We start from the raw sequence: 13,734 nt of genomic DNA on the forward strand, positions 1-13,734 counted from the left end.
GATTTGGTAGACATTGAAAAATACACATACTCATTTTGCATTAAAAAATGGGAATCACTGGACAACATTTAACAGCAAGCATAAGATCAAAATAAGATAATCCTATTAATAAAGAGGTAATATGCAAAGTGATCATCACTCCAACACACAAGATGGCCGTCCCCATGTGGACACAAGATGGCCAGCAGGGGAGGGAAGTTGGGGGGGAACAGGCCTGCAGGGGAGGGCAGTTAGGGGTAACTGGGCTGGCAGAGGAGGGCATTTGGGGGCAACCAGGCCTGCAGGGGAGGACAGTTGTGGGGGACCAGCCCTGCAGTGGAGGGCAGTTGGGGGCAACCAGGCCAGCAGGAGAGGGCAGTTAGGGGCAATCAGGCCGGCAGGGGAGGGCAGTTAGGGGCAATCAGGCCGGCAGGGGAGGGCAGTTATGGGCGACCAGGCTGGCAAGGGAGGGAAGTTAGGGGTGGCTGGGCCAGAAGGGGAGGGCAGTTAGGGGTGACCAGGCCTGCAGGGGAGGGCAGTTGGGGGCAACCAGGCCAGCAGGGGAGGGCAGTTAGGGGTGACCAGGCTGGCAGGAGAGAGCAGTTAGGGGCAATCGGGCCGGCAGGGGAGCAGTTAGGCGTTCATCAGGCTGGCAGGGGAGTGGTTAGGGGGTGATCAGGCTGGCAGGCAGAAGCGGTTAGGGTGCAGGCTGGGCTGAGGGACACACTCACCCCATGCACAAATTTCCTGCACTGGGCCTCTAGTTACTTATAAATGGACATTAGAGATGGAAAAGGGGGTGAAAGCTATTTTTAACCATCTTACTGAGTTATAATTTGCATACCATAAATTAACCCAATTATGTTTAATATAACCATACAGTTGTGTAACCATCACTATAATCCAATTTTAGAATACTTCCATCACCCCAGAACGTTCCCTGGTGTCCATTTGCAGCAATAAATGCTCTACCCCCAGCCTTAAACAACAGCTATTTTGCTTTCTGCCTCTACAACTTTGCCTTTTCTGGAAATTTTCATATAAATAGAATTACATAATATGCATTCTTCTGTGTCTGGCTTATTTCACTGAACATGTTTTTCAGGTTCATCCACATTATTGCATAATTTATTCCCTTTTATTGTTGTGTAGTATTCCTCTTTGTAGTTGTACCACATTTTGGTACTCACCTGTTGACAGACATCAGAGTTTTTCTATGCTTTGACCATTATAAATAATACTGTAATGGACAATGACATAACATCATTGTAAGGACATGTGTTTTCATTTCTTTTAGGTAAATGCTTAGGAGTGGAATTGATGGGTTGTATGGAAAGCATCTGTTTAATTTTCATTAAAAAAATTGTCAAACCCTTTTCAAAAATGGTTTTTACACTTTGAGCTGGGATGCAGTAAAATATTTTACATTCCACCAGCAATATATGATGGTTCCAGTTTCCCCACATCCTTATTAACACTTGCTATTCTCTATCTTCTTTGTGATGGTCCTTCCGATGGGTACGAGGTTAGAGGGTTTTGAACAGAAATAATTTATTCAGTTTTCAGTCAGTCAGAAATAGGATCAAAATTTACCCACTCTCCCTACCTCACTCCTGCTCCCTGTATCTCCTTTTCTGAATAGTCTCAGAAATAAAATTTTGTAGAATTTTAAGGCTGTGTAACTTTCTTCCCCTTCTGATCTTTTTAATTCCCTGTTTTTCAATTTCTCTTAAAAAAATCTAAAACATGCTATCAACTTGAGCTTCATATTATATTAAAGGCCTTACTGAAAAGCACCTTGGATTTGGTGGTGAGCAGGACAAAACAAGACCCTTCAACTACAGGGGACCTTCCCATATCTTCCCCTCTAAAATGTTGAATAAAGCTGCAGTCCTGCCAGTAAACTTTGGTTTATATCCACTCCCCTTGAAACACAGGTAATCTTTGCAGCTGTAAAACAAACCTTTGGATTCAAAATACACTTACAAGGTATTGCTAATTTTCTTTCCCTTTAACCACTTAATTCAACTTATCTCTTTTCCATTCCTTGACCATGAATTTAAAAAATGATGGTCTACTACTGCTTTAAAAGTACCCAGAAGGTAAGAAAAATATGTTATATGTGTGTGTGTATTTATCATATAATTGGGTCTCTTACTTGGAAAGAATTTGATTGACAGATGCTAATTTCAACTGGAGAATATTTAAAGTAAATATTGCTACATAACTGTCAGAAGATGGTGTCAGGGAAGCCGCCCAAAGCAAATTGCCACATTCCACTTATAAATTAACAAAGGTGCGCTCCAGCAGCCTTTCCGCTAAGATACCTGCTGCCTTCTTATTGCCTGAAGGACTTTTTTCAAACTTAATTGTGTAATAAAGTAACCCCATCTCCTACTGTGAAAGGTTGTAACTCCTCTGGCAACCCTTGGGAGTCCCCCTGCAATACTTATCTAGTTGTGCCAGTTTTCTTTACACAGGCGTTTGTGGTATTAATAGGCAAGCAAGGGGAGACCGTGGCCCACAGAAAGGCAGAGATCCCCTGTTGCTGTCGAGAAAAGGCCAGTTGGTACCAAGATACTCCGCCTAGGGGATGACCAGGATCTGGCCCTTGCAGAAATGACCAGATATTTGGAAGTTTCTTTACTTTAAAGATCATAGCTCAAGCACACAAAAGTGATAATAAGTCACATTTGAATATATTCATCATGCTGCATGCATCTTTCAGGTGAACATAATGCCTCCTTGCCTTGTATTAATAATGTAAGTACTGCACAGCTAGTGTGGTTCAGTGGTTGAGCATCAACCTATGAACCAGGAGGTCACAGTTCAATTCCCAGTCAGGGCACATGCCCGGGTTGTGAGCTCAATCCCCGGTAGGAGGCATGCAGGAGGCAGTTTAATAATTCCCTCTCATCGTTTTTCTATCTCTCTCTCTCTCCCTTCCTCTCTGAAATCAATAAAAAAAAATATTTTAAAAAAATAATAATAATTAAAGTACTCATCAAAAGTTTGCTTGCTAGTAGAGGATTAAAGGAAATGGATAGTTCTGAGAGTTTTTCAGTCTTGATGCTCCATGAGCCTGTCTCTCGGCGTACAACCTGCACAACTCTACAGGTGGCCTGGTTCTCTCTTGCGAACTGCATTGCTCAGGTATCTTGGCTTCTTTATCCTGGAGATTCTAGGACCACACTGCTAATATCTGCTTCTTTAGACCCCTCCATTCCTTGTTCTATCTGATGTACAAAAATCACTGATGAAGCTGCGCATTGTCTTCAGTAAAGGAGTTGGTTTCCGGGTCTAAGAGATATTCTCCTTCTAGGACTGGATTTAAATATTCATCTTACATCTCTTAGCAGGAGCATTAGCAATCTGCTCTCATCAACTGTAGGCACAGACATAAAGTATTAAAGGTTTGGCAGATTCTAGTCTCCTTTGAGGCATCATGGAGAAGGGGTCATGAATACAGGCTCTAGAGCCAGGCTGCCTCCTGGGCTGGGATCCTAACCCAAGTTTTTTCATCTGCAAACAGAATGGATAATGGCACCTGCCTCACAGGTCATTATGAGGATCAAATGTGTTAATACATGTTAACTGCCTACAATAGAGCAGACACATAAACATGCAGTAAGTGTTAGCTATGACTCTTCTATTTCATTATCTTCTATTTTTATTTATTATGCTCTATTATTCTGTTATTATTGTTCTGCATTCTATTATTATAGTCCTCTATGGATCTATTTAACATTTCTTCCTTATATTTGTTTATTATATAACTCACTTTAGTAATAGAACACAGTTTGGTAAAAAAACAAACAAAACACTGTGCATGGGGAGGTCTGTGTTTTAATTCTTCAAAGATAGTCTTTACATATATAAATTAATTTCACAGAGGAAGGGAGAAGCAGACATAGAACATCAATGATGGGAGAGAATCATTATTCAGCCACCTCCTGCATGTCCCCCACTGGGGATCGAGCCACAACCCAGGCATGTGCCCTGACCGGGAATCAAATAGTTTCCTTCTGGTTCATGGGTCGACGCTCAACCACTGGGCAACACATGCCGGACAAGACAGTCTTAAAATCAAGGAACTATGGAAGGAGTATTGTTAGTTCTCTATGGCCACTATAACAAATTACCATAAAATTAGTGGCTTAAAACAGCACAAGTGTATTATCTTATAGTTCTGGAGATCAGAAGTCTAAAAAGGGTCGGCGGGGCCACATTCTTTCCAGCTGCTCTAGGAAGAACCATTCCTTTCCCTTTTAGCTTCTAGAGCAGCGGTTCTCAACCTGTGGGTTGCGACCCCTTTGGGGGTCAAACGACCCTTTCACAGGGGTCGTCTAAAACCATCGGAAAACACATATATAATTACATATTTTTGTGATTAATCACTATGCTTTAATTATGTTCAATTTGTAACAATGAAATTGGGGGTCACCACAACATGAGGAACTGTATTAAAGGGTCACGGCATTAGGAAGGTTGAGAACCACTGTTCTAGAGGCTACATATATTCCTTGGCTGTGGCCATGCCACTGAAGCCTCTACTTCTGTTATCACATCTCTTTCTCTGATTCTGACTCTCCTGCTCCCTTATCCCTTATAGGAACTCTGTTACTACACTACTCCATCCAGATAATTCTGGATAATCTCCCAATTTCCAGAAAGATCTTTAACTCAGTTGCATCTACAAAGTGCCGTTTGCCATATGAGGTAACCTGTTCACAGGATCCAGGGATAGGAAGTGGACACCCTTGGAGGCATTAGTCTGTTTACCACCAAGGGAAAAGCACTGGCTGAACTCCTGATTTCACGTAAGCCAGCGGTGTCCAACCCGAGGTGATTATGCTGCTCAGGAGATACCAGTATTTGGCAGTGTCTGGAGACATTTTTGGTAGTCATAACTGGGGCAGGGGGGTTGTTCCTGGGCATCTAGTGGGTAGAATCCAGGGAAACTGCTGAACATCATACAATGTTTAGCAGGACAGCGGCCTCCTCCCAACGAAGACTTATCCAGCCTAAAAGGTCAACAGTGATGAAGCTGAGAACCCGTGACTGAAAGCTTGTGATTCCTGGAAATCTCCTGCGTTTGCTAAGGTTACCACACAATGGGAGCATTGCAGGACTTAGATTTATACAGAGACGTTTGAGGAATCACATACAAGCTCTATACCTCCATGTTTTTGACAATCTTATATGGTAAATAAGAGATGAATAACATGACTCATACTTTAATAGTAGGGTTTTAAGCACTGCCCTAACTTGTTATTTGTTGAGTAGTTTGTTTTATTTTAGGTCTGGCGTAATCTTTCACACTGCTGCATTTCATATATAGACAAGTTCACTTCAAGTGTTTATTATAAACATCATTTTTATGGATATTATGAATATTTAAACTCGTAGATGCTCAGATTGAAGTACCTAACACCAAACAGATTTCAAGGTGACCCACAGCTTTCTGCAACATTTTATTTTTGCCTTAGTATGGCCCCTCAACCTCACAGGATCAAAGAGAGAAGGACACTTACATGGTATCCCTTCCACTGGGAGAAAGATTTTAACTTAGAATCACTTATATGTAAGCATCTTGGCTTACGTTTTCAATACTTAATTTTTCAATTCTCAAGAATTTCTGTGCTTTGGTTTGAATTTTCCCTGCCCTTTAAAATAACTTATAGGATTGCTAGTAGAGGACTTTATATGTTTTCTACATTTTTTCCATCTTCCTTTTCTTTTCCATCCTTCTCCACTCTTCTCATTCTCTCCCTTTCTTTATTACTTTCATTCTGTTCAAAAGTTCCCCAACTGTTCTTAATTTGCAGCAACTTCAAAATGCAACGGTTGTATAATCAATGGCAGAAAAGACTTCTTAACCAGAAAAGGACTGTGTGTGTGTGCATGGGTGTGAAAATGTTATCCATAAGGGTGAATTTGAACTTCATTTTTTTCACCCAGGAAGAATAATAACTATGAATATGAAAGTATTCTAACAGATTGTGAACCAAGAGAGCAGAATGAAAAAACATACAAAGCAACCTTGTTTACCACTGAAGCTATTTCTATTGTGTACATTTCTCTGCCAAGATACAGTTCTACAAAGCGTTTTACATTTGGTATGATTTCTAAGCTACAATGACATGATACAGGTTAAACACATTTTAATGAGTTGAAACTTGCCAAACAGTATTTGACAAACCAAAGCCATACCCCTAAACATTAAGTCACACCTAAGATTCCAGATTTCTAATATCACATTGCTCATTGGGGTAGGTACCACGAGAGGAAACTGCTGGGATCTCTGTCTACCTACTAGTCAAAGGATGCAGTTTCTTCAAAAACCAAATGCAAGGAAAAAATAGAGAGAGAGAGAGAGAAGAGTGTGAGGGAGAAGAGAATGTGTGAAAGAGACTTAAGAGACATGCCAGGTGTATTAAAGACTGAGAAACTTGGAGCTGATTAGAGGTCAATGCCTAAGTGCAAGTTTCTCAAAACCGGATGGTGTGAGCATATAACAGGGCAGCTGGTAGAGGGAAAGGAGGGGGAGGATTTGGGGAGAGAACAAATGGTAACTTTGACAACTTGGGCACATATCAGCTCTGGCACAGGGACCCTGGATATCTCCCAGCCAAAGCACCTGTACAACCGTTTCCCTGGGGAAGAAAGGAACTTGTTTTATTTCTAGGAAAGCCCATGGACAGCAAATGACTGCTATCCCAGTCAGGTCTCTCTCAAGCTGCCCACATCATGTCTCGGGTGTAGGTACAGCTAGTGCACTAAGACTCAGAGCTAAATAAATAAATAATCAAAAGGCAATACAGCAATGCAAAGGAGCACATACTCGGGGTATTAGGCTATCACCTTTAATCCCAAGATATTTTTCCATTATTATTTTGCAAAGGTCAGTGAATAACAGAAACCCAGATAAGAATATCCACCAACAAATGGTTAAAAATCACTTGGAACACATTATTCCTTGGAAAGAAGTTTAGGATCTCTTGTCAAAGGACAATAATATGTTATTTATATCCAGGGTGCTATGTCCAGCTACCCCTTTCTTCTCCTGGTCAAGATGCTCTTCTTTTTTTCACCACACTGTAATGCACGTGACTTCTGCAGCTCCTCAAACTTCTCTGACTTTTCTTTTCCTTCTACTTTAGTTTTTCTTTAATCCTCACCAGAGGAGAGAGGATTTTTTTTCCATTGATTTTTAAAAAATATGTCATTATAGATTTTTTAAAGAGAGGAAGGGAGAGGAATAGATAGAAACATCGATGAGAGAGAAACATCGAACAGTTGCTTCCTGCACGGTGGGGGGCTGAGCCCACAACCAGGGCATGTGCCCTAGCTGAGAATCGACCTCTTGGTTCATGGGTCGATGCTCAACCACTGAGCCACATTAGTTGGGCCTTATTTCCACTGAGTTTTAGGGAGAGTGGAAGGGAGAGAGAAAAGAGAGAGGGAGAGAGAGAGAGAGAGGGAGAGATCAGAGAGAGAAACACCGATGTAAGAGAGACACATCAATTGGTTGCCTCCCACATGCACCAAACTCAAGACCCGCTGGTACCTAGGCTGACACTCTAACCACTGAGCAACACCATCTAGGACCTTCTACTCTAATTTGATGTCCAATGTCCTCTTAAATTCAGCTATTACACCTCTTCTCTTCTCCTTTTGGGAACTCAAATACTCCTAAGGCTTGGTTATTGCCCCTGGGCTGACACATCCTAATCCATCCCATGAAAGGCTCTCTAACCCTCCATCTCTGCCTTCCTGCTGTCTCTCCCACTTGGATGTTACCCCAGCTTAGACTCAACTTGTCCAAATCCGTATTTAACACATCTCTCCCTAAAACAAACTTACCTCCTAACTTCTCTACTTCTGTGTGAACTGACACCATTTTCCTGAGTCCCTTAGGTTTTAAAACTGGCATCATTTCCAAATTATTCATATCCTTCATTTAGCAAGTCAGTTCTATCAAGCCAGCCAATTCTCTCTTCACGCTGTCCCATAACTGTCTCATCCACCACAGGCCGACCTCCCCAATCACACCTGAATTACAGCAACAGCTCCTACGGCCCGCCCTCCCTTCCTGGATTATTACTTCTCACTTAATCCACCAGCCTAGCATTCCCAGAATCACCTTTCAACATTTGCCTTACCGAGTGACCTGTTCAGGAAAATATTCATTTCTCTGTTATCACAACATCAAGGCTAAACACAGATTTTCCAAGATCTCGGCAACATGCCCCTATCTTTCGTGTCTACTTTTTCACTGCTTCTCAACAATATGATTTACTCCTGCTGTTCTTTCTCCTTATTGGGAACTCCCTCTTCTGTATCTCCACTTCCAAATCCTGACCCTGCTTCAAGGCCCCTCCTAAATGTTAACTTCTCCATGTAGCTTAAATGACTCATGTCACCCCCTTCTTCCTTCTTGCCCCTCACTTGACTTGCATGCTCACCATTTTATACATGCTGATTTTCTTTCTGCAACTACATGGCAAGCTCCATAAAGCTAGCACTATAGTTAGTTTTCTACCGCTCTACCATACACTCCAGGGCTGAAAAGAGTGAGGTCTTTTTAGAATAAACAAGTTAATTAATCTACTATTTAAATACATTTTTTACTATAAATAATTGATCTATAAATAAATGAATAAAATCATAAAGCAAATGTAGAGATATAGCTATTAGCATTGATTTTTAAATGTGATTCATTAATTATAAAACTATTAAATTTAAAAGCCATCTTCTTACCTGATTTTATGCAGTCTGATGTCTTGCAAATACCATCTAGAAAAAGTAGGGTATATACATAAATATTAGTAATTACATTTTCTAATTTTTCCCTATCTTTTGTTCTTCTAAAAATTGCCAATTAAATGGTCAAATCTGTAAAGCAAGAACTAAACCTAGTATTACATGTCATTGTTAGTAGTTAGAAAGACATAGAGGTATAAAGTGGGAAAATCCTAAATCTGAAATTTTCATTATGAATAAAAATGTATGTATTACATCATCTCTACCCACTAAGCTCTAGGTGTTTTAAATTGAAATAATCAGTTGTCTTAGTCCAGTAATCATGGTGGGGTTTTCATTTTGTTTTTGCCATTAAGAAACCAATCTTTTCTAATCCTTATTGTAAAACACTTCTAAGACTCAAATGAGACCTCTTAAATTCCTGTGAAGCCCTTTAGAATTTCAATGATACAACAATACTGACTAATTGAAGCTGACCACAAAATTGTGTATACTTTAATCAAATAAAATTATACATTAGAACCCTCATAAAGTAAGCATGAGTGCATTAAATATACTTGGCAATTAATAATTTAGCTCAAACATAAAAGACACTGTACTTTAGTCAGTTAATTGTTTTGACATATTGATATTGCATTTTGTAACGGAATCTTTATAGCATTATCTTTCATTTAATTGTCTTTCTCCTTAACACCCTGGGAGATGGGAAATGTGTGAGATGAAGAGTCCACCCTCCTCTGCATTTGTGTGTACAGGTGTGGGAGCAGCTCACCGTCATAGGTTGCATAGAGGGCTATCATGGTCACAGCGATGATGGTGAGGAGCAGGACGAGGACGGAGAGATTGATCTCCAAGGAGGTCCATCGCTGTTTCTTCTTTGGCTTTGGGGTGTTGATATCAGTTATATCCATCTGACTTTCTGATCTGCCCATCACCTAAAATCTGCAAAAAGTTATGAAATAATTTTTAAATACCAATAACCAATGAATAAAAAGATAAAAAGAAGAGGAACTATATATACAACATTCCAAATGCTAAATGTGGCTGAATAAAAGTAAAGGTTAATTTATTTTAAATGAGAAATACAACTTTTAGGTTGAAAGTCAAAATTTTGATTCTGACAGTGAAGAATATAGAGGCAGAGGAATTGGATAGGTCCCTGTCACCACCTTTTGGTTCTTTTTAAAATAGAAATATTCACAGAAGATCCAAGCAAAAGTAGACAAGAGACTCAGTTAAATACTTACATAGGATTCCTTCAGCAGTTCCTAACCAAATAATTACTGTACCGTCATTAAGGAGAGTTTTAAACCAACCACCCTTCTGAACTTTGGACAATGTCAAAGGTGAATTTTATATCTTGTTCCAGTGGCTTCCTTTATACGCTTGGAAATCAATGACTAACGTTTTGAGGTTTTGACTAAGCAGTAATTTAAAATAGGAGTACAGATAAAAACAAACAAACAAAAAGAAATAAACACCTGTGATAGTTTATACTTTGTCTTAAAAACAACTTTTGACTTTCCAGTTCAAAATTATGAGTACTGCTGATATGGGTATCTATTAACTGGTTAGACAGCATTCTGAAAAGGTCACTCATTGGACCAAAAGTCAGTGGTTTACCTCCACGAATGAAAGATATTAACCATAATCTCTTTGTGTAGCTGAAGAACAAAAATATGATTTAAAAAAGTCTACCTTGTATGTCAGGGTAACAAGGGTTAAGATGCTTATTTAACTTGTATTTAAATTAATATTTCTACTATTAATAGCTGACATTTACTGAGAACTTTCCATGTGTCAGTCATAGTTCTTCATGCTTTATGTGTACTAATTCATTTAATCTTTTAAGGTGGATATTAATATTCTAATCCTATATCTTAGGAAACCGAGGCACAGAAAGATCAGGTAATTAGCCTAAGGCTACATAACTAGTAAAGGTTCTTTATAAAAAAACACACACGCATTTGGTCACTGTTTGACATAAAATTTTATCATCTTGCAATAAAAGCTACATTAAATCATACTGCATAAGCTTGGGGGGGGGGCGGATTTAAGGAATATAAGCCTAAAAATCAAATGTCATTATGGTTCTTTTAGAAGCCAATTGATTGCCTGTAGGCCATCTACCAAAGCCCAGACAACTTCAATTTTCCTGCAGGGCTGTAGAAAAGAGTCCTGTAAACTAACAGATTAGCTTTTTATAGCTTGATACAAATTAAGCATATACTTTAGTTCCTAGATGAAGCCACTGCTCAGAATGCTGTTATAGTTAAAGATCTCTGTTAAACACACACAATTCCCTGAGGGTGTGTTTTGTGAAAATTGAGGCACAGGATAAAGTAGAAACAGAGTCTACATTGGAAGCGCGGCCTGGGAGATCCAGCAAATTACTAGAAATTTAATCTCTCTGGTGAATTATTAATAAGTGAACCACAACTGGACTTTAAAGTTCTGGATACAAAGTCTTAAGCATGCTTACATGAGGCTATAACCAAGGACAGACTTTCAAATAAAAATATTTTATTAGACCATGAAAACCATGTCTGCTCAATAAAAGTGGGATGTAATGTACCTGAATGTTAAAATGTCTTCCTTAATGGTTATGCAACTCATGCTGGCTTAGGCTCGTACAGCCCCTGGGGTTATGATATGGAATTGCATTGATCGTGGTCCTCACAGTTTTAATAGGGGTGGTTGGGGGTGGGGGGAGGATATGGGAATACATTTAACACTTGGACACCATACACAGAGATAAACAATAAAAAAATAATGTTGCCAGTCCTCCCAGAAGGAGTCGAGACTGACCTAGAGAACATCTAAATATTCATCACTTTGCACAAATATTTCCCTTTCTTGAGTATTTCTACCCCTGCTCTAATACCTCAGAAGATCATCTAAAGAAACATTGTCCTGGTGTCACAGGACCCACTTCTGTCTCTAGTTCTTTCTTTGAAACGACCATCAGTTTCTCCAGTAAAACTCAGTGCCAAGAACCACGGCAGCCATGGGGTTAAATTAAAGGTGCTCTTTAGCACCACCAGGCTTCTGCAGGAAAACTTCTGGGATCTTAATGCACCTAAGGTGGCAGAAATGGTTGTAGGGGGCAGTGACCAAAGAAGGTTAGTCCTGTTGCCTATGTCAAAAGAATATCAGCTTTGTACCACTTGCAAACTCTCCATCTTCTGGTAAGCCCTCTGCAAATTTCAGTTTTTGTTCCTCAGTAGCACTTTTTACCATCACTGAGCAAAAGCAGAAGTGATGCAAGTTGAACTTCCTAATTAATTAACTTTCACATTCATTTCCAGATAGTTCTGGTGGAGTCAATATCTTCTTTTAAGGTAATAGGGGTCAGAATCTTGAACCTTAGGATGAAAGATACCATCAATTCCCAGTATCCAGCTCAACCACACCCAACATCATTTGAGAGTTTGGAAAGGAGAGCAATTACACAAAAGAATAAAGTTGATACTTGTAGTCCCAAAATAAAGCAAACTATGCCAAAACATATTTCACCTTAACTGCAGATGTTAGCAAGTTTAAACAGGAAGGAGAGACTAGATAATTTAAGAATTCTAACCCAAAAGAACCCTGAATGAAAGCAGCTTGACAACATCACCCAAAGAATAAATGATTATTTTGCTTAAGTAGAAACTGAATTGCAAGCAATATAAAGCCGCAATGCTTATACCAGTGGAGAATACACACCACTTTATCATATAGTCAACTCCAAGAACTTAGCGCATACTTGGTTTGTTAAGAGGAAGTCTAGTATAAACCTAAGCAATTTTCATCTTCACAACACATTACAACATTTACAGTTCAGCAAGGGCCTGAGGGTACACTCTGCAATTACAGTGTGTGTGATGGAAACTGAGGCACAGGAAGCCGGAGAAACAGGTTCCAGATTTAGATGGTAGCTTCAGAAGCCGAGGAGGCAGGTACTTCAACAGAAATCATCTCCTTATTTTCCTGGGACATTCATTTGTAGGTGTCCGCCCGGCCCAGAATATGGAACTCTGGATATAAAGTCCCAACCACATTACTCCCCTAGCCGTACAACGAAAGTCACTGCGTGGAGCCCAAGACACTGTCCCGGCAGTTGTTTTGGAGTGCGGGGACCCAGCCAATCATGCAACCGAGTGAAGAAGGCGCAGGCCTTCACAGCTGACTTGCGGTTGAGGAGTTCCCAAATACTGACACTGTAGGCCGGGTACTACTTTTCGGTTTAACAAAATTACCATTTGCATCAGATGTGGGAAGGTACAGACCGAGTGGCTAAAGAGGACTGTTCGATTGCAATCACCCTGATTTTCCAGTAATACAAATAGATTGCGATCGGTTGAGTCAGGAAACTTTCATTTACAAAAAAACTGCCCCCTCCAACCCCCACACCCCTGCCAACTAACCCTCGTGTGATTAAGTATCCCCATCGCATAAATTACATAAGAGGAAACTCCGATTCTAAAGCAAGGTGAAGAGGTGAGAAAATGAACAGCTCTTCAGGTCAGGAAAAGTCAAAATAGAAAAGTGAGTTGGAAATGAGGAGACTAGCCGACAGAAATCAAAATGAAAACAAACCTTGCTTTAAAAAAAATCAAAAAAAAAAAATCTGTGCACAGCGGAATGGCAAATTCCCAGCCCCCAGATCTCGGTAACCGCTCCTAACTCCCCCTGGCAGCGGCTGCAGGCATCTCTGAAATGAACCTCCCGAGTCGACCTAACTGCACTTCAGAGCCCTCCTCCAGGTCACCTCCCGGCCCCTCTCCCTCCCTCCCTCTGCAGGTCCCGGTGCGGCTCCTTCCCGGGCACGCCTCCCTCGTCCACCGCCGCGGGGTCCGGGGCACCGGGGTCGCGCCGGACTCGAGCCGCGGACCCTGCTCCGCGCGCCTCGCAGGCAGCGGCTCCCCCCGGCGGGCTGAGCCCTCCCCGCGCCCGTCCCACGGCTCCCACCACCCCGGGCTCTCGCGCCCTTCGGACCCTTTCTCC

General features: G+C 40.8%; 1 protein-coding gene across 1 annotated transcript in view; it reads right to left on the reverse strand.

Moving 5' to 3' along the window:
* Positions 1 to 13,387, reverse strand: part of MME (membrane metalloendopeptidase) — a 95,520-nt gene extending 82,133 nt beyond the window's left edge. Inside the window, exons 1-3 of the mRNA XM_006090329.3 lie at positions 13,327 to 13,387; positions 9,518 to 9,687; positions 8,743 to 8,778 (exon numbers count right to left, since the gene is read on the reverse strand). Coding sequence (XP_006090391.1) covers positions 8,743 to 8,778; positions 9,518 to 9,677 — 196 coding nt within the window. The 5' untranslated portion in view covers positions 9,678 to 9,687; positions 13,327 to 13,387. The remainder of the gene's footprint in view (positions 1 to 8,742; positions 8,779 to 9,517; positions 9,688 to 13,326) is intronic.
* Positions 13,388 to 13,734: the final 347 nt, after the last annotated feature.

Source organism: Myotis lucifugus, unplaced genomic scaffold (genome assembly GCF_000147115.1).
Source record: "Myotis lucifugus unplaced genomic scaffold, Myoluc2.0 scaffold_70, whole genome shotgun sequence".
NCBI classification, from domain to species: Eukaryota; Metazoa; Chordata; class Mammalia; order Chiroptera; family Vespertilionidae; genus Myotis; species Myotis lucifugus.